Source organism: Ambystoma mexicanum, chromosome 10 (assembly GCF_040938575.1).
Source record: "Ambystoma mexicanum isolate Mex_15411 chromosome 10, UKY_AmexF1_1, whole genome shotgun sequence".
Classification (NCBI taxonomy): domain Eukaryota; kingdom Metazoa; phylum Chordata; class Amphibia; order Caudata; family Ambystomatidae; genus Ambystoma; species Ambystoma mexicanum.
In genome coordinates, this window is record NC_090932.1 from 184693025 (window position 1) to 184712090 (window position 19066).

General features: G+C 46.1%; 1 protein-coding gene across 2 annotated transcripts in view; it reads right to left on the reverse strand.

Annotated features, from left to right (window-relative positions):
• The window catches only part of GPAT4 (glycerol-3-phosphate acyltransferase 4), a 438091-nt gene that overhangs the window by 62575 nt on the left and 356450 nt on the right, over positions 1–19066 (reverse strand). For both annotated transcript variants that reach the window (XM_069617681.1, XM_069617680.1), the window contains 2 exons: positions 17834–17908; positions 17443–17532 (listed from right to left, as the gene is read on the reverse strand). In XM_069617681.1, coding sequence (XP_069473782.1) covers positions 17443–17532; positions 17834–17908 — 165 coding nt within the window. The remainder of the gene's footprint in view (positions 1–17442; positions 17533–17833; positions 17909–19066) is intronic.

A 19066-nucleotide genomic window follows, 5' to 3' on the forward strand; every position in this document is an offset into this window, starting at 1 on the left:
GCAACTTGGTGAAGACCTTGGGGGCCACACTCAGGCCAAACGGTAATACCCAGTACTGGGATTGCCTGCTGCCCAGTGAACCAAAACTCAGGAAGCAGTGATGAGGCAGGGATGTATCCTTCAGATCCACAGCACAGAGATATTCTCCATGTGAAAGGGTAGAGAGGAGCTGCATGAGCAGGATCGTCTTGAGCATCTCCACAGGGGGAGAGAGGTTGAAAGGAAAGATCCAGTATGGAGTGCAGACCCACTTGTCTTTTTGGACAATAAACAGCATGGAGCAAAGGACCTACCCACTCCTGCATGAAGCAGCTGTGTGAAATTCCTATAGCCCCACTCCCAGGACAAGTGCTTTCAGGGGCAAGAAGATTTCATAAACATTATCCCCAGGGCAAGTAGACAATAGGTGAACTCTGTATAGGCTTTTTGAACTTCAAAATACTCTTTGAACTATTGTACACCTGGCAGCATCATGGCTACCAAGGGTGTGTTGGCCACTCTTCTGCCCAACTCCAATAACTGTGTGCTAGTTGTGCTTTGGTTGGAGAATCATAGTGCCTGCATGTGTAGGTGTGGCAAAGTGGCCACATTGACATGGTATGGTAATCCCAGGTTCACAACGATGGTGGTCAGCAATAAAAGCATATCCCAAGGCATAGACCATTCCCCTCTTCAACAAACCAAAACCCAGACTGGATCTAGGGAGGGAATGTTGGGCCCAGGAGGGGGGGGGGCATACAGAAGACCGAGCAAGGTCACTTATGCCAGGATAAAGGCTGAAAAATATGTCCCTGGGCCAGACGGCACAAACCATGCTAACAGATCAACAAGAAAGGGACTACCATCTACAATAATCCCTCTTTCCCAACAGAGGAAAGACTAGCAGATTCAGAATCAAGATTATGTGGAAGACCAGGGTAACCCACATGAGTTTTTTCCAAGCCCCAAAGGGGTGCAGTCATGGGGAACACACACACCCCTCACCTATTTGACATCCAAAGTCAGTTCCACTTCCTTCCCCCAAAACCAGCAACACTGGAGAGGAGAGGAATTGTCTCTCTTACAGTTGCCAGTACAGGAGACACCAAATGACCTGCAGCTGCAGCCTCCATTATAAGCAAGGGCAGTTATGCCAGCATTGCAACAAACAAAGGAGACACTACAACTCCAAACCCATAGGAGTAATGCTTAATACATACCCTCAGCTGTTAGGTCACCTGGCTTCACAATTCTGAAACAAACAGGATATTCACAAAGTTCCTTCTTAGTTACTTTCACAGGGTGCCCTTGCCTGTTTTCAAACACTCAAACAAGGCTGAAATGCCTTCCAGCCAAACAGCTCAGCTTCACACAGCTCAGGGAGCATTCCCTTCCCCAACCTTTGTACTTCTCCTTCACAATGTCCACCTGTCGAGATACCTTCACAACCGCATAGTAGTTATTGCCCCCATGCGGGACCACACCGACAGCAGGGTTTTCCTCATTATCGCCTTGCCAGAGACCTCCGCAACCGCACAGTATTCTCACCTCTATATGTGACCACGCTGACAAAAGGATTTCTTTCTCAATGTCTGTGCGCCTTTTGCACTTGGTTTTTCACGGGCCATCGTCCGCTCTGTTCCACATTTCACAGAAGCAATAGTTAATTCGGGTCCACAACCTCTCTTCCTCGTTTCACAAACAGTTCACATTAGCCTTTTGGGATCCATGCACACATTCTTTCCTCGTGACCTTTCCTTCAATGGCTTTTCACATACTTCGCTTTCATTATTCTATAAGAACTTATAACAACTACCGACTGCTACAAGCTCTGCAGGCACTAGAAATCTTGATACCCTACACTCTTGAAACCTAATCGTCAGTGCGACCTACAAAGAATCATGCACTTCGGAGCTCGCCGCACTCAAACGTAACCATGCCACAAGTGCACTGCGTCTTGGCATCCTGGTGAGGCCCGCAAGCACCGTAAAGGCTGTTGGGAGTATCAACCACATTTGCCACATTCTTCTCTGAGCCTGCCACATGCTACTTTGAACCGGTCGCTCCTGTCATAAGTGCTGTATCAAGTACCTGCAAACCAGTTACCCCCACCTTGCTCAAAGCCCCATATATCTTAGAGCCTACTGGCCCCATAATGAGTGATGCCACATGTAATTTGGAGCCGATTGCCCCCATTTTGAGTGATGCCTCATGTATTTTGGAGCTTACCCCCCCCGCCCCGCCCCCATCATGAGTGATGCCACATGCATTTTGGAGCCTACTTCCCTTCTTGTGTGCGGCCACATGTATCTTGGAGCCCACTGACCCTACTATGGTTGATGCCTCAAACACCCTAGAGCCTACCGCACACCCACTCCTGCCACCTCCTGCGCCAGAGTAACCACTGCCCCCGCAGAGGAATCGCACTTCACCAGAATCCTCCACCACAGCAGTCGGCAAGGCATCTAGTAAACTCACCACAACTGCCCCCGACTTCCACCCCTACGCATGGAGCAAGCCCAACTCTGCCAACAAGGAGACTGACATAGATCCACCCACAATGTACCTTAAAGGAGCGCTCATCAATACCAGATCCCTCCTGGCCCAAGCCCTCAAAATATCTGATCTCATCACGACAAACAGCCTAGACCGAATAGCCATCACAGAGACCTGGATGCATGCAGCTGCCATCCCAGACAACTACACCATCTTCCGGAAAGACGGACTGCTTTTGAGAGTATATGGTGTAGCCTTCATAGCCAAGAATCACCTGGCTATCAGAAATACCTAACCAAGCATTCCACTCAGGGGAACTACTATATCAAATTAACCCTCTCCAACACCACCACACTAACCATTCACACTAATCTACAAACCACCCGGCCCCACGCTATCCTCCGAGGATGACTCTGCACTGCTCCTCTATAAGGACACTAAGCCTTCCTCAAGAATTATCTTCAGGGTGACAAACTTAGACCTTAACGGCCCGAGGACAATTTATTAACAATAGCCAACGCCATTCAAGCTTTGGGTTTCTCCCACAGCATCAAAGCCAACACCCCTCACCCTTGATCTTAACAGAAAGTCATCTCGTTCACCATTCTGAAAGAACCAAATTTGCGCTACCCGGCAACCGGCTTCAGCCTCCCTTTCAAGAAATGCACGCACCATCACTCCTGCAAACATGCTCCAATTAATGCAACTTATATTGAACTTCCAGCACTCAATCAGTGACCCCCAAATCCATGGTAGAACTACAAAACCATACACTCCTACTAGCCAGCGACAAGATTTTCCCCGTGAGGAATCGCAAACCAAAACCACTAGCCCACCTAAACTTATGGTACACCCCTAGTCTCAAAACCTTACACTTAACTAAGCGAGCAGCTGAGACCTTGTGGGAAAAGTCACCATTGGCTACCGATAAAGAACACTATCTCTTCAGCCAAATTCAAAAAACAAATCATCTCAGCCAAACGCTCAACCTACAATGAGCGAATACAAAAGTCCAATTCGGGCCCCAGAGAGTCTTCGCCATCCTGCGAGAACTCAAACCCCCAGTCACCCCCCCCATATAGATGCCACAAAGACACCACATGGTGTTCCAATATTCAAAAGGCACTATTGGACAAAATCACCCTACTGCAAACAAACAGATCAAAAAACTAAATTTAAAAAAAACAAGCCATCACTAACGGAAATACCACTGGCCACCAGGCCACCAACCCCACAATCCCTCGAACTATTTGAATTTAACCCAGTCTCCACTGAAGAAGTCACGCAAATTATCAAAAGGCCTAAAGCCATCTAGATGCCAAGGGGACATCTGACCAGCATCCCTGATTAAAGACTGTGCTGCCAAATTCACCCCTTCATCGCATCTCTCAACAATTATTTTTACTCTGGCAACATCCCTGCCAACATAAAGAAGCCTACTCTAGATCTGAATATCCCCACTAATAACCACCATACTACAACAGTGCCCTTCCTACTTAAACAAATGGACAGAGCAGCCTACCTACAAATACAAAAATACTTAAATAAACAACAGCCTCCTGGGCTTAAGCCAATCAGGCTTCCGACCGGGTAATGGAACAGATTCTGCACTACTGGATTTAAAGGTCCAATGAATGAAATCATAGACAAGGGGAAACTGGGCATCCTACTCCTACTTGACCTCCCGGCGGCCTTCAACTTAGTGCACCACAAAATCCTATTCCAACACCTCTACTCTACAGCCTACTTCTCGCCTAAAGCCAACACCTGGATAGAATCCTTTGTGTCTAACAGTACAATGAGCGTTCTTTCCAATATTGCAGCAGCCCTCCCCCAGCAACTTGCAGAGTACCCCAAGGCTCCTGTATCTCCTGGACACTATACTATCTTCACGCGGCCCTTCTTCGACCCATTGGACGAGCAGCCTGTCTCCTACACGAACTATGCAGATGACACCCAGATCCTCCTCTCTATCTCACGCAAATATAATTATGATACCACCGAACTGAACAGAATATACGAAATCATTCAAGCCTGGATGCCCCAACACGGTCTTTGTTTAAATGATGAAATAACAAATCCTTCTTGTGGGAAAACAAACACGACTAAATTAAGGACTGCTACAAGTGCTTTGTCATAGATGGGAACCCGAGCCTAGCCTCTAAAGAAGTAAAGACGCTGGGGGTCTATTTAGACTCCTCGCTCTCTTCAACAAGACATGTGAATGCAATCGCATCTGCGGCTGCATACACAACCAAACTCACCTACGCCTGCAAACCCTTCCTCACTCCCCCCGCAAGTTGTATCACGATAGCCAGAGCACTGATTTGTCCATGATAGACTGCTGCAATGCCCTCTTTAAAGGCTCAACCGCTTGCAACAGTCAAAAGCTCCAGGCATTCCAAAACAATGCCCAAAGAGCAGCCTTAAACATCCCAAAAAACCCCCACATTTCGGTCACTAGAAGAAACGCACAGAGGCAGCTGGATTGCGATTGCATCAGGTTAAAGTGTCTCTCACTAACGCATAAATGCCTGGCGAACACCAAACGTCCTTACCTGTAGGGCAAATTCACCATATAACAATCTAGCAGACCCACCCAGCCGCCCATTCACACCACCTCTCCAGCCCCAGATTCAACCAAAAAAGGCAGGGGGCCACAGCTTTCCTGTGGTAGCAGCTAAACACTGGAACGCACTCCTACTGTCTAAGATCAGATCCACCCATCCTTCTGGTCCTTCCGTAAAAGTCTCAAAACTCTGTTCATGTATGATCCTTGAATCACGGGCCGCCACCTTTTGCATTTGTATTTAGTTTATTTATATTGCGCACCTGGCCCAAGGGCCATGCCAGGCTATGCACAAAATCATCTTCGAATTGTAATTGTTAACACTCGTGGCCTAGGTCATGCTCCCATGTAACCAGCAACCCAACACCGGGGCTATCAACTTTACTGTTCATTTATTGTCTCGTCTTCTATGTAACCAGCGGCCAGATGCCCATGGGTGCTCTACAAATGTCAAATAAAAAATAATTCACAATTCAAGTAGCATTAACATGCCTTCAAACATTCATTTATTTTATTATTTTATTCTCTCTCTCTCTCTCTCTCTCTCTCTCTCTCATTCAACACTTGCAAAACTGTAGCTTTCACAATCATGTGTATCACAAACTGGGTTCTCCCTTTCTTTGAACTTACCGGCTGTGATTGCTTTTGTGCGTCCCTCTTTTTTCAGTTCGTCTAGGTCAGGGCCTTGCCCACCTGCCCCTCAGACACTCCGGGGCAACCCCGTGGCAGAAACTAGCAGCATGCTGGTGCATGGAGGCAAGGGCTTAGTTGCCCCTTCTCTGAATTCTCCCAGCTTCTTGGGAGACACGGCTCCACGCCACGCTTTCACCTGCCTTGACTCACAGCCCGTTAGGGTCTCAGTGTCTAGTTCTCTCTGGCCTGGTCCTCAGCAGCTCTCTCTCAGCTGCCCCTCCATCTCGCCATCCAGCTTGCCTTCCTTCTTGGCCCCCGTCTCGCTCTCCATGCCTTTCTGCTCCACCTTTTATAGTTTGGAAAACGGTCCATGAGTTTCCGGTGTGCGATTGTGACCGAGTGCCTGACCCTGTCGGACAAGGCCAGTACGTGTTACTAGTGGTAATCCACCTAGTCCCAGTCTTCCTCTTCCTCATCTCAGTAGTTGGGCCAATAAGGAAAGGAGGGGATTTATGAGAGTTGTAGTATTCCATAAAGGTAGGGGGAATATGGGGTAAGTAGCAGTCAGGCAATGGGGGATACCATGTCTCACCTTTCGGTGTCTCCTCCCCACTCCCAGAGGACCCCCACCTAGGTGATCCTCCTTCCCTAGTCCACCCCCAAGGTCAGGATTGCCGAGCTAAAGCCCCTTCTATCAACATTAAAAAAGCTGCCACTGAAAGTCCTTTGCATTCACCAGAACTTTACACTCATTCTTAGTCCATAAAGAAGCCTTTTCATTCTGTGGCTGTCCAAGATCGGATTTCTGTAGTCCAATGCATTTTAATGAACAACCGCAGTTGGACCAGCATTTCTATGTTAAAGAACACAGATTGCAATTTTGAAAGATGAACTCTGACAGTCCTACTGGGACAAGTTGTAACAAATTAAGCAATAAGGATATTTAGGTTTATAGTCATAATGTCGAAAAAAAAATGTCGAAAACAATAATGTCGACATCCTAAACATATAATGTAGAGTCATTTTTTAGAAAAAAAAATGTCGACAAAAAAAATGTCAATTAGAACTATCAACACCTCACCCAACACCCCCCTGCCACCCCCCCCCACCCCCCCCCACCACCCTCTCACCCCTCATACTCAACACATTCTAATTATATATTTATTTTTTCAATAAATAAACAAAAAGAGTATCATTTACTATGGGGGGTCCCCCCCCCAACCCCTCTTCACCCAACACCCCCCTGCCACCCCCCACCACCCTCTCACCCCTCATACTCAACACATTCTAATTATTTATTTATTCTTTCAATAAATAAACAAAAAAGAGTATCATTTACTATGGGGGGGTCCCCCCCAACCCCCCTCACCCAAGACTCCCCTGCCACCCCCCCACACCCCCACCACCCTCTCACCCCTCATACTCAACACATTTTAGTTATATATTTATTTATCTATTTATACAATAAATAGAAAATTTCGAAAAAATATTGAAAAAATGTCGACATTATTTTTTTCGACATTTATTTTTCGAAATTTTGACTGTCGACATTATGACTGCCCACCGGATATTTAAATGTATGGTTTTTACTTAAGGTATCATGATGGTTGGGGTTTGTTATAGTGTTTCCTGACACTTCACACGGGCACTGTATGTTCTTCTTTCCTGGGTTCTTTGAGATGTATAGACAATAAATCTCACCCCCCCCCACAACAAGTTTACCAATCACTCCCTGTGTCCAATGTGTGGACTCCACTAGGTTCAAGCCAGTAGCCAAGCTTTTCCTCTATTCAGCCACCAACGCATTGAGTTGAGCTGGAATGGCAAGTGTGTTCCACTAGCACATGTGGCCGCACAGCACATGTTTTAAGCCAACATGTTGCGAAATGTGCTTGAGCAACCAAATAGTACAAAGAAGTCCGAAATGGTTAGCCCACCTTTGTTATATTGATTTGTAACTCATTTCCAACAGATACGTGTGTTAAGGACGTTTTTGTACCACCCTCTGTTGAGGATACTGTAACCACTAACCCTAGGTGGAAAGGATAACACCCAACAAGAAAGGAACGCCAAACCTCTCTCAAAAGAGGTAACTTGGACATAGCGACAAAGCTCAACTCTCAGGTAGGGTTAGCAGGCTAACACCAAGTACGAGTCCATGCATATATCTAGAAAATAAACCACACTGATATACTGAATATATACTTTAATACAGTAATTCATTTAAAACTATCAATTCAAAATATGTTCTTGGGTAATAGTACACAGTATTAAAAAAAAGATACCAAACATTATGACAGTAATGTTTATACAAGGACTCTCCTAACAATGCCGGCCAGAATGGGCAATTATTCAAATTCGTGTTTCTAAGCTACTCCTCCCCCATCCCCCCTATCCTCCCAGTTTGGTGGCTGGGGTTGTGCATGTCTGGAGAGTTATTCTATTTATGTGGGGTCTCCATCCTCAGCATCTTGGGAAGCATGGCTGCTGCTGGTAAAGGTCCCGCTCTCTTCAGTTGTTGCTCTACCTTGACTTCAAGTTTGCTGTGCCTGAGATTAACAAAGACGGACGAGCATCTGCTGTTGGAGGCAAGGAGTGAGAATTGTGGACTGCATAAAAACAGGTCGTCACAAAGGAGGTTAACAGGAATTGGGTGCCCTCTGAACTGCAACCTTCCACCTCAGAGCTAGGGCTAGCTGTAGATTTCTCCCTGGTAGACCGCCCATACACAGCCGTTAGGGGTACCTGTGCCCTCTTAACAAGGCCAGAGTTTGTTTATATGATCTAGCTGGGAAGGATTGCAGTACACTGAGTGAGAGGGGAGACCAGTTTGGTTATGGTATCGAGCCTGTGCCACATAGCTAGCATTTTGTTATGCGTCACATGCAGCATGACTACTACTTGGTCTCCCACTTGGAAGGTACATAGCTTGGCATTTCGATTGCACACTTTCTCTGGTCTGCTCTGGACTTCCTGCAGATGGACTTGCCAGTTGAAGGACCCTTTCCATGCATTCTCGGTTGTCCCAAATCATAGGGTGGTCACTGGTTTGCCAGCTGTTGGGTTCTTCACACCCTCTCTCAGAAAGTCGATTAAGTCTCTGGAGATTTTGTCTGTGGACCAACTCGAAGAGCGAAAATCTAGGCGATGATTATCTTCCGTACTGCAAGAGAGCTCAAGGGATTAGGTCATCCCAACTCCTCCCATCTTCCGAAATCAGTTTTCTGAGGATGTGTTTCAGGTTTTTTTTTTTTAAACTTTCCACTAAAGAGATCTGTTTGGGAGTGTGTGGCAGATCAGAAGGACACAGACTGATGAGCCATTTCAGTATGAGGTTTGTTAAAGAAAAGGAAAATTGCCTGTCTTTCCCCAAGATATAAAGGGTCCCACGCCTGAAAGTAACAAACTAAGGTACTCGTCAGTGAATCAACAGAATCGGTCCTCTGTCCAAACTAAGTCTAACTGACCCTACCACCATAATAACTAAAGCCAGGAGACGGCTTGCAAAGGTCTGTTTCAGTAACTGATTTTCAGATAATCTCAAATGCTTAGTTTGATCAGTTTATACAGTTAATTCAACACTGTACTATGCTTTAGTTTCCTCTCCCTTTGCTGTTAACTCTTTATGGTTTTATTATTATCCCCTCAATTCGGTTTACAGAGAGTGGTTCTTCTTTATTCCTGTGAAAATGTTTCCCAAGGTGTATAAATCAAAATGGCTCCATTTTGACTGGGACGAGTAGGATTGGTCCCATAACGATTTTCATTCACTCCTCTGGGTTTAATTATCAGTCTCTTTACTTTGATTGGGACGAGTATGTTTGGCGCCATAATGATTCTGTGCTCCCCTCCCGGGTGTCCCGCTTTCTCTGTTACCTTGTATTCTTAGGGATACCATCTCTGGGGCTTCTACATGCTTGGCGTTTGTTCTTTCCTTCACCAGCCCAGTTTCTCCTGTTCCCCGAATGGCTCTTCCCTTGTGCTGTGGTCTAGGATCGTCACACAGTTTTAATACCGTGGTTCATGTTCGTGTCCCTCCCTCTCTCTCTCTCTCTCTCTCTCTACAGGTGTTTCTTTTCACCAGTCTCCTCCCTCCTTGTACGTGGCATAGGCGGTGTCCTTTCCAGGTCCAAGTCTTCCTTTTTTCTCTCGTATGGTTCCTCTCCTGTCCATATGTCATCCCCCTCGTCCCAGTTGACTCAGATTTTTCCTTTAAAGAAATATTTACAGTGTTTGGGTGACAGTAGCACAGTGGTTTCTTCTTAGTACATGTTCCCATAGGAGATGTTTAAAGAGGTGTTGGTGAGATGGTTCATAGGGAGTTCCTCACAGGAAGGGAGTCCTTGCCCCCAAAGGGAGATTCTTTCCCAGTGAGGTCCCAAATTGCCTCAACCCTCGAAAGGGTGTTGCAGAGCAGTTTGACCTCCCTAGGCTCAGGTGGGGGGCGGGGAGGGGTTCCTCCTTGGGGAGAAGGGACAAATTCTTGCGCTTCATCACACGTGGTATATAGATATTTTTAAAGGGCAGATCTTTAGTGTTTTCAGCTCATTCAATAGTTTTGATATGAAACTGCTCCCCTGGTCAGTAAGAATTTCTGCAGGGAAGTCCAAGCTGGGGAAGAAAGGGATGAGTACTTTCAAAATGGCCTTGGCTGTATTACTCTTTATTGGGAACATCTCTGGAGATAAGACTTCTTTACTGAACAAAATGTAACGGCTTCAGGGTTCTGCTCTCAGACGCGGATACTATGGTCTTCCAGTCTGATCCAGCAGTGGGTCTGTCAAGAGCTTCAGCGAACTCAACGTCACTAAGCCCCTGGAGGTCCGATGGTTAGTGCTCTTTCTAGGCCTTCAGTCATCTTTCCAAACCCGGCTTCTGCGCGGTCGATGCATTTTGACTTCCTCAATGTCTTCTCGCATACAAGTTTGGCTATAGGTTGACCTTGTTTCAACACAAAAGGGAGTATTCCTGCAGTTCTGCAGAATTACCTCGATCCCTCCACGGTAGTCCCTGTCAATTACTCCAGCTCCTACTTCCAGGGAAGACATACGGGCCAACCCAGCTTTCAGAGCAACTGTCCCATAGGTCCTCTTTGTTATCTCCATTTTAAATACAAAGGAATGGGTAACAGACTCATCCCCATGTAAGTTGCTCCCGTTGGGACTCGGGTGGGAAGCCAAGCCATAACTGTTACTCGGATAATCCTCAGAACTTCAGACAGCAATGGGCAATCTCTATCATGGTTAAGGATCCCACCCCTAAAACCACATATCACAGATGGCACGCAAATCACTCCAAGTTTCAGACTGCTCATAGGTTTTGGGTTCGTAATTATTTTTTCAATGAACTCTATGGCAGTCCATTGCTATCTCCTCTTCAAAACCATCTCTCCAAACGGGGCACCCAGGCCCCAGGTTAGTGCATAGGGAACGTTAACCTCTATCGTCTAATCTCTGCATTATTATGCTGGATGTGAAGACCTAAAGGCAAGGTGCCTTTTCTGGTTAGACTCCCTGAGCGACTTCCTAACACTCTCCCTAATATATCCAATGATTAGTGTGCTACAGGGGTTAGGAATGTGCCTGGCAGAACCCTGGAAATGAGTCTGCATGACAGGGAGCTCTTAAAGGGTGTCGCCCACCTGCTGCTGTTCCGGTCAATGAGGCCTTGCAGGTGTTGAGGGAAAAAATAAAAAATGGCTACTCAACATTATGTCCCAATGACATGACAGAAAGCAGTCCAGCAGAGATGGTGATCCCAAAGGTACTCTAATCATAAACACTCAAAATAAGTGAATGTCCCTTTCTGGGATGAACCAATGCACTTCCATCAGGTTGAAACTGCCAGAATTGCACTGCAAAAGTAGAGGAACATGCTTCTGCATTGCAGGGATACCATAGGAAAATGGGAAAATTAAAAGAAAAGAGCAAAAGAAAATAGGAGTATGGAGAAAGGGGGACAGGACTGGAGAACATGGTCATCACTGGGGTATACCCCTGAAAAACGTTGCTTCTCCTGGATGGTTGCGCAACTGGGAAATCTGTGGGTGTGACTGGGCATCATGTTGCACATTTTCTAAAAGTCATGTGACTTTGGAAGATGTCCAGCCACCGTTAAGCAAAACAAATATTAAGAAAAAGTAGTGGCTTGCAAACCATTTCACAACTCTCAGCGGCAGTGTGGGTGTTACGCTCACCTGGTCTCCACAGGGGCGCCGAAAGGAACTGGACGGTCTGATGTTGAACGGCTCCACGATCCCCCTCTGTTTGCCCACTTCCGTCACGAAAGCAGATTTGCCTAAAAAAGTTCTAACTAAATATTATCTAACCGTAAGGAGGAGGACCAACTCCCACCTCCCGTGGCCTACTTGTGCACCCGTCTGCTATGTCTCACCTTAGTGTTTTAAATGGCAGACTCTCCCTCCTGCGACTGAATGCAGGGGTGCGTAGCAGTTCTAGGATCTAGTTACTTCGCTGACCCTGAAGAGTTCCAGACAACTATGACTCAAGTCTTTATACCAATGGTATGGATTGCTTTAGATTCAAGTTGCCAAAGGTTCACTCCTGTGCCTCTTCTTTGCAGGTTTCCCCTTGGTGCATAAAATAAAGTTGACGCCTCCCCAGAAATGTTGCACTAAATTCCAAGTTAAGTTTCCACGCCAGCGTTATGCAATAATAATGTCTTAACAAACGGTATTGTTCTTCTGCGCAACTAACCTGCTGTTCTTTTGCAATTCTGCAGGTGCGGTACCTCCGGGGCGGAACATCGTGCGATGATGTCTTGAGGGACCGCTAGGAAATGAAGCCTTCAGGTGAGTAGTAGCGCTGCGTAAGAATTAAAGGTCTTTATTGAGGCCCTTCCCCATTGCGCAGCTAACATGATGCCTTCTTTTGTGTCCGACAGGTGCGGCAGTTCCGGAGTGGCGATCGAGTGATGGTGCTTCGATGGATCGCAGGGGTGAGCAGCCTTCTGGTAAGTATTAGCGTTGCAATGTCTTTAACGTGGACTGCGCGGCTGACCTGGTGTTTTTCTTTCAGCTCAGCAGAAGTGGAGACTCCAGAGCGATCGAGATTGGAGCTTCAGGTAAGAGCCTTGTTCTGTTTTCTCCTCTCTCTTCCTTTCCTTGCAGGCAGCTTGTGAAAACCTGGACGGGCGTAGCTGAAGACTGGCCTGAAGTTACCAGACACAGTGAGCGTTACGCTGCAGGAGTGCAGAATAACGCGAAGCGTGTTCTGTTCTGAGGGCGTGGTTTATATAGCTTTCAAGAAGTAGTCCCCAGTTGAAGTGGTCCTTCCAACCACACCCTATCAAGTAGTCCCTAGGTAAAGTAGTCCCTTCAGCCTGCCTCAGACTGGTCTGCATGTGGTTCTCTTTCTTTGTAACCTGCCCGGCTTGAGAGGGCAGTACGAGCCTGGCGCCAAGGGCACCAGGACGGAGTCCAGGAAGCCCTTAGGCAATCCTTTGGGGCCTTAAAGTTCCCCATGGGTGCCAGTACCCCGGGCAGGCTGGTCTGCTCCCGATGTCTGGGGGCAGGCACCGTGACAGTGGGTTTTGATAGTTTTATATGTGTTAAATATACGCCAAGCACAATCCTACGAAAAAAAATTCTGAATAGAAAGAGGGTTGTAGCTGCAGATAGTTTTTCAAGCAGTAGGTGCTGCATTGACCTTCTGAAGACAAAGTGAGGTGCAGCCCCCAAAGGTTGCAGGAAGACTCTGGTGAAGACACTTCACACAAAAACACATACCTTGGAATGCAGCTCCTTTTTATGGTGGTTGTTTTGGTCACACAAGTCAGTCTTCGGCAACTTCAAGTCTCTGACGGTTGGCCGGCGTCGTCTCCATTCAGTGAAACTCCACTTCCAACCGCCATTCTGGATTCAAGCCTTAAAAATAAAAAAGACTCGCACATCCAAGCCTCGCACATCCAAGCCGAAGAGCATGAACACCATCCTGGGTCTCAGTTGGGTAGAAGAAATTCTGGTACCAGACAGTGTGTCCAACCTGCAGGTCAGCAAGATGCCCAGAGATTCTTCCCGAGAATTCTACAGCCAACTGAAGAAGCGCCCCACCTCCGACCCCTAGCTTCTATGGGAAAGATAAAATTAAGGATATAGTGCATTAACTTTGCCAGAGAACACTCAGCACATGTAATGTTTGCGAGCAGCATATCAGGCAAATTCTGATTACTTAAAAGTGATGCACTCTATATGGTGTTCCTCTCCCTGGCACTTCGGTTCCAGCAGCAGTGGAAGTGCAGCCAGCTCCGGGAGGATGTCCAAACTAGGGGTGTACCGAATAGAGAAATTATTCAGCCGAAGCCAAATAGTTGGTTTTTTAAAATACATTGTCCAGCACATGAGAAATACTGCTTTGCAAGACAGTGGATGCACACATTCAGCTGCCCTTTTCAACCCCACTTGAGCATTTGCACAACCAAAAGAGTCCCTAGACATTATTTTAAAATTATCCCCATATTACACATTTTCAGCAAGCCTAACCCATTTCCTATGGGAAAATGTGGAAATACCACAGAAAAGAGGCCCAGTGTGTTTATTTCTCGTAGAAGGGGAGCCGGGAGGCCCACAGGGAACTTTTTTTTGTGCCGGGGAATAATTTGCCTCAGTTTCGTGAAGGCGAAGAATGGGCCGTGGCCGCAGTGTGCTCGGGACCAGGTGTTCTGTGCCGACAGCAAATTATTTGTCCTGCCTGTGTCTAAGTTCCCTCTAATTCTGTATAAATGGTGTACATTTATATTGTAATCATGTGTGGTATATCTCAATAACAAATTATACCTTGGTCTGGATGACCAGTGGCAGAAGTTGCAGACGCAATGCCATCTCCTGAAGAGACACAAAAACAGGATGCACACGAGGGATGCATGCGATGGGCAACCCAATATACAAGAAACTGGGGCCACAATATTTTTTTGTTACCTTTGCATCTGCGCCTCTTACCCTGGAACAAGCGAGTGTGCGGAAAGTGCCGGCTGCATCTCCGAGCTCTTAAAAGGCAAGGATTAGAATTATCGAACGAGGCAGACATTTTGTGGTCAAATCAACAAATTAAAGAATGTGGAAAGCGGTCAGTTTGTCCAACCCCACACATTTAGAAGCGATTTCGCACAAAGAGCGCTTTATGAAAGGCCGCTTGCAGTGATTTTACCTATCATGATGAGTAATGCAGCAAGCCACTGCAGCGTCATTATATTATTTAAGTAGATGAACTTAGTGGTGACTGTTTAAAGTAATTCCCCGATGCCTATTGCATTTGATAGTTCTTTGGCGTTTTAAACTTGCATTCTGGGACTTGTAGTCTTGGAATTCCCCATTACACACGTAGAACTGTAAAAGTCTCAGAATGCCAAGGTTAAAACCAGGCCTGGAGTAATGTCTCTCAAATGGAATGGACACCGTGGGTATGTATGTGGCAGGCCTTTTATAAACCTTGTGAAACGTGGTAACTAGGAGGAGGTTTTTGGGGGTTGTACATGTTCCAATCTTCCATGCTGCAAACACCACCTTAAAAAACAGCTTTTATCCCCGAGGCTGGGAGACGAAGGTTCCCAGTGATGCAACCATAAAAGGTGCTTGGACTTTGCACACAGGGCTTCCCGTGCAGGTCAGAGAGGGGTGGGGGCCAAAGGCCGACAGTGAGGTAGGTGCTTCCATAGAGGCGGAAGATGGACTGTTCGCAGCAGGCAAACCGGAGGGCCGAGGAGGCCCCAGGGAGGCCCTCACATCCCATCTGTTCAGCTAGTCATTGTGCGGCCGGCCTTCCTGGGAGTGTGCAGCGTGCACTGCCTTAAAGAGCCGCCCCTCCGACTGATGCAAGAAACCCATGTCAGTGCGTTGTCCTCTTAATATAAGTACCACATAGCCCCATCTTGGATCCATATTTCTTTCCTTTTTTGTTGATTAATGGGCATACAAAAGCAGAGTCTTACCATGCAAGTTTGTTTACAATGCCATGATGTCGGATGAAACGTCCGATTTTCTTGGCCGCTATGCAGGGTATTTTTCCTTGTGTTGCTTGCAGCAGCCAGTAATCCGATAGCTTACTGGCTACTGCTGCTTTCCCACTGTTCTCTTTCTAGGATTGGCTATCGTCTCTCACACAGAGAAGATTGCTAATCATAGAAAGAGGGCTTTTAAAAAAAAAAAACTTTTTTTTTTACTTCGGCTTCGATTAAGTATTCTAGGAACCTTCGGCCAAAGCCAAACAGCTGATTTTCAGCCGAAATTCGGCCGAATACCTACTTGAAGCCGAAGTTCGGTATACCCCTAGTCCAAACAAGTTCACTATGGAGTAGATTGGTCCCACCAACTCAAGGGGAGAAGTGGTTCTTGCAGGGCTTCTCTAGTGGAGGCAAATTCAGAGCTTCAGCACAGCAGCAGGGCTTCACCGGGCAAACCAACGGTCCAGGAGTTGCAGCAGGCGTCTCTTCCAAGTTCTTCTTCGGATTTCTTCGTCCAGTGGTCGACTCTGCCTTCCAAGCCAAAAAGACTAGCCTTTTATTCAGGTTCCTCCCATTCATTCCAGCCAGCTGGCCAATCACCTTTGGGTGCCTTCCTGTAACCAAGGGGATTAAGCAAAGGGAGTTTCGGCACTGCCCTCACTTCCTGCCCCTGCCAGACATACTGGAGCCAGATGCAGGCTTCACTCGTATATCGCGCCAAAGAAAAACAAAGGGACCAAACCTGGTTTGGTGCGCAGAGTAAAACTCAAGAAGGACCTTTCCAGCAAGAAATGGCAAAAAAAGAATACCAGGGCCATTCTGACAAATGGCCCCAGTCTTCATTGACACACTGTGCAAGAATTCTACTTACCTGCAAGAAGTGCTTCAGCTCACCTAGACTTTTACCCAATTGATATTGTCTGGCCTGGCTCCCTGAATGACTCTTCTCTCCTCTGCTTGCGTCTTACCTTCCCTGCAGGAAAGGGTTAACTTACTGTGCATTGGGGGGGCTCAAAAGTACTTATCTGCTTCAGAATATTTGTGTGATCTCTTGTTTTATTCTGAAACCTCTTTACTTTAACACTCATCTCAGTATTGCTCTAAATGTACCAGTGATATATTAATGTCCACACTGTCATTTAAGTCACCTGAGGGTGTAGGAAGTGTCTGTGTGCCATCCCAAATGGGTACTTGCTAATTTAGAGAAACTAAGAGTGTGTATTTTGAAGTGCATTTGTGTGTTACTATTATATTGCCCCTTCTCAAGAAGGCTTATTCAAACTAACTTAAATAAATTAATAATTGTTTAATCAAGAAACCTTGAGTGTTTGTTTGGATACTTGTCACTGTGAATCTCTGTGCCATTCCCCTACTGCTCACAATGAACCCTCTTGATATAAGCCTGGCTGCTCAGCAACACTACCAACCTGTGTAGTACAGATTTATACCAAAGGTTGGGTTCCTATTGCCAGGAGGACAAGGTTGTTGTAGTGCACCCTAAGGGTACTGCTCCAAATCTTGCCTAACAGGTTGTAACATGTAGCAAAGGGTATTTTTGTTACACAAGTACAATCTACAAATTATTAACTAACCAGCGTTTCTTTTTTGTCCAGCACTTGCTGTCATTCTTGCAGTTAGCTAGTGCTGTAAACACGTGCAACTATTAGCCAACTACACAATAATGGTACTCCTGAGGATGATCAAGAAATTAGTCTGCTTGAATTCAAACCTGTGCGGGCCGACATGCAGACTACACAGTTTTAAACGTTTGCCATCCAAACAGCCCAATGAGAAGGAGCAGTTCTCACCTGTTGTGGTATGTGATGATAGCAGTAAGCGCTCGCACGCAGATCCGATAGCACATCAAGTGAACATGCCTGCTCAAAAACGCTTTAAATCTGCAATGAGAGGTATGGTTATCACAGACAGCATCGGAGAGATACATTAATATTAGGAATGGGGAGGAGTGAGTGAAATGGAAGAGATGGAATTATGGCGGAAAAGATAGAATTATGGCACAATAATGTAGACAGAAGGGTGCACAAGTAAAGAATAGGAAAGAAGGGAGTTGCGCATAAAGATACAAGTCTGGTGCAACTAGAGGGAGTAAATTTGCAGCATGTACAGCACGAGATCAAGAATGAGAGATGAAGAGGGAGAAACCGCTGAAGAATTGCCTGAACCAGAGAAGATACTGACCTTCCACCAGGTAAAAATCCCACCAGTGTGGTCCCAATCACCAGAAGGCTGATCCCGGTGACTGCCAGCGCAACCCTGTATGGGGACAAAGCACAGGCATTACAAATCCAGTCCAGGACAGCAACAGCTTCACTACAAAAAAACGGATGCGCCACCTGTTTGGAGACATCCCAGCTAATGATCCTCTCAAAAGGTGCCAATTCATTCCTCTGGAAAGAATCCTCTTGCTGCAGACCCAACAACTTTCCAGCTGCTGCCCAAACAGCCCTGCACCAGATACGTACAGCACACTACGGACCTCCTACCAACATCATACATTTTGATTGGTTTGTGAATTGAAATAAATTGTTTTTGTATATAGAAAAGACGCGGCCTTCCATCTTTCCATTTTCTCGTGTCCCAATATTGAATGACGTTTAGAAAATGAAAACTACCATACTGGAAAACTTTCACAGCAGCCTCAAAGCCAAAGAAGAAATGCTCACTTAGTCTACTGCAACTGCAGATTGCAAACAAGCCTCTCTTTGTTTTAGGATAGATTCCCAAGAGTACTCCAAAGTGCTTTAAAGCTGCACGTGGTGCTATGAAAACAATAAAAAATATACGTTTGGGTCTGGAGAGCAGAAGCTGCCCAGCAGCCTTTGCATTCAGCCTCGCAGTTATATATGCTAATTTACATTGATTTATACTGCACACTGTTGCCATTTGCATAGTCTCTATGCACTCACATGACTTAAAAAAAAGTGGGTAGGGTTGGTTAGTGGAGGAGAGAGGAATAGGATAGAGTTTGTGCTCATTTGTTGATGCATGCAGAACCAGGAGAAACAGGCATCTGTGCATGTGAGCTTCTAGGTGTGCTTTGTTATGTGCACTGGGCTTGTGTCTGTAAGGGTAGCATCCAGTGTTTGAGTTGTTAGTTGTCTGTAGGTATTGGGTATGTAGTATACTTAGAGAGGAGTGTGCAGTTTAAGTTTTTGGTGGGTTGTTTCCCTAGTTTTTGGGTGATCTCTAGGTGTTGTGTAGTTTTGTTGTCGGTTCATCGTTCTGTATTGTCCCAGGAATTCTTTTGCCCTGGATGGATTGTGCATACGCTCGTCTAAACTAAATCTAAACAACTCAGTACAATTCTACTGTGGCTAAATTCAAAGAAGGGGAACCATGTTAGTATAGTTCTATTGTGGGTAGATTTAAAAGTAGTGTTAAGTAAATCTGTACCATTCCAGTGTGGGGGGA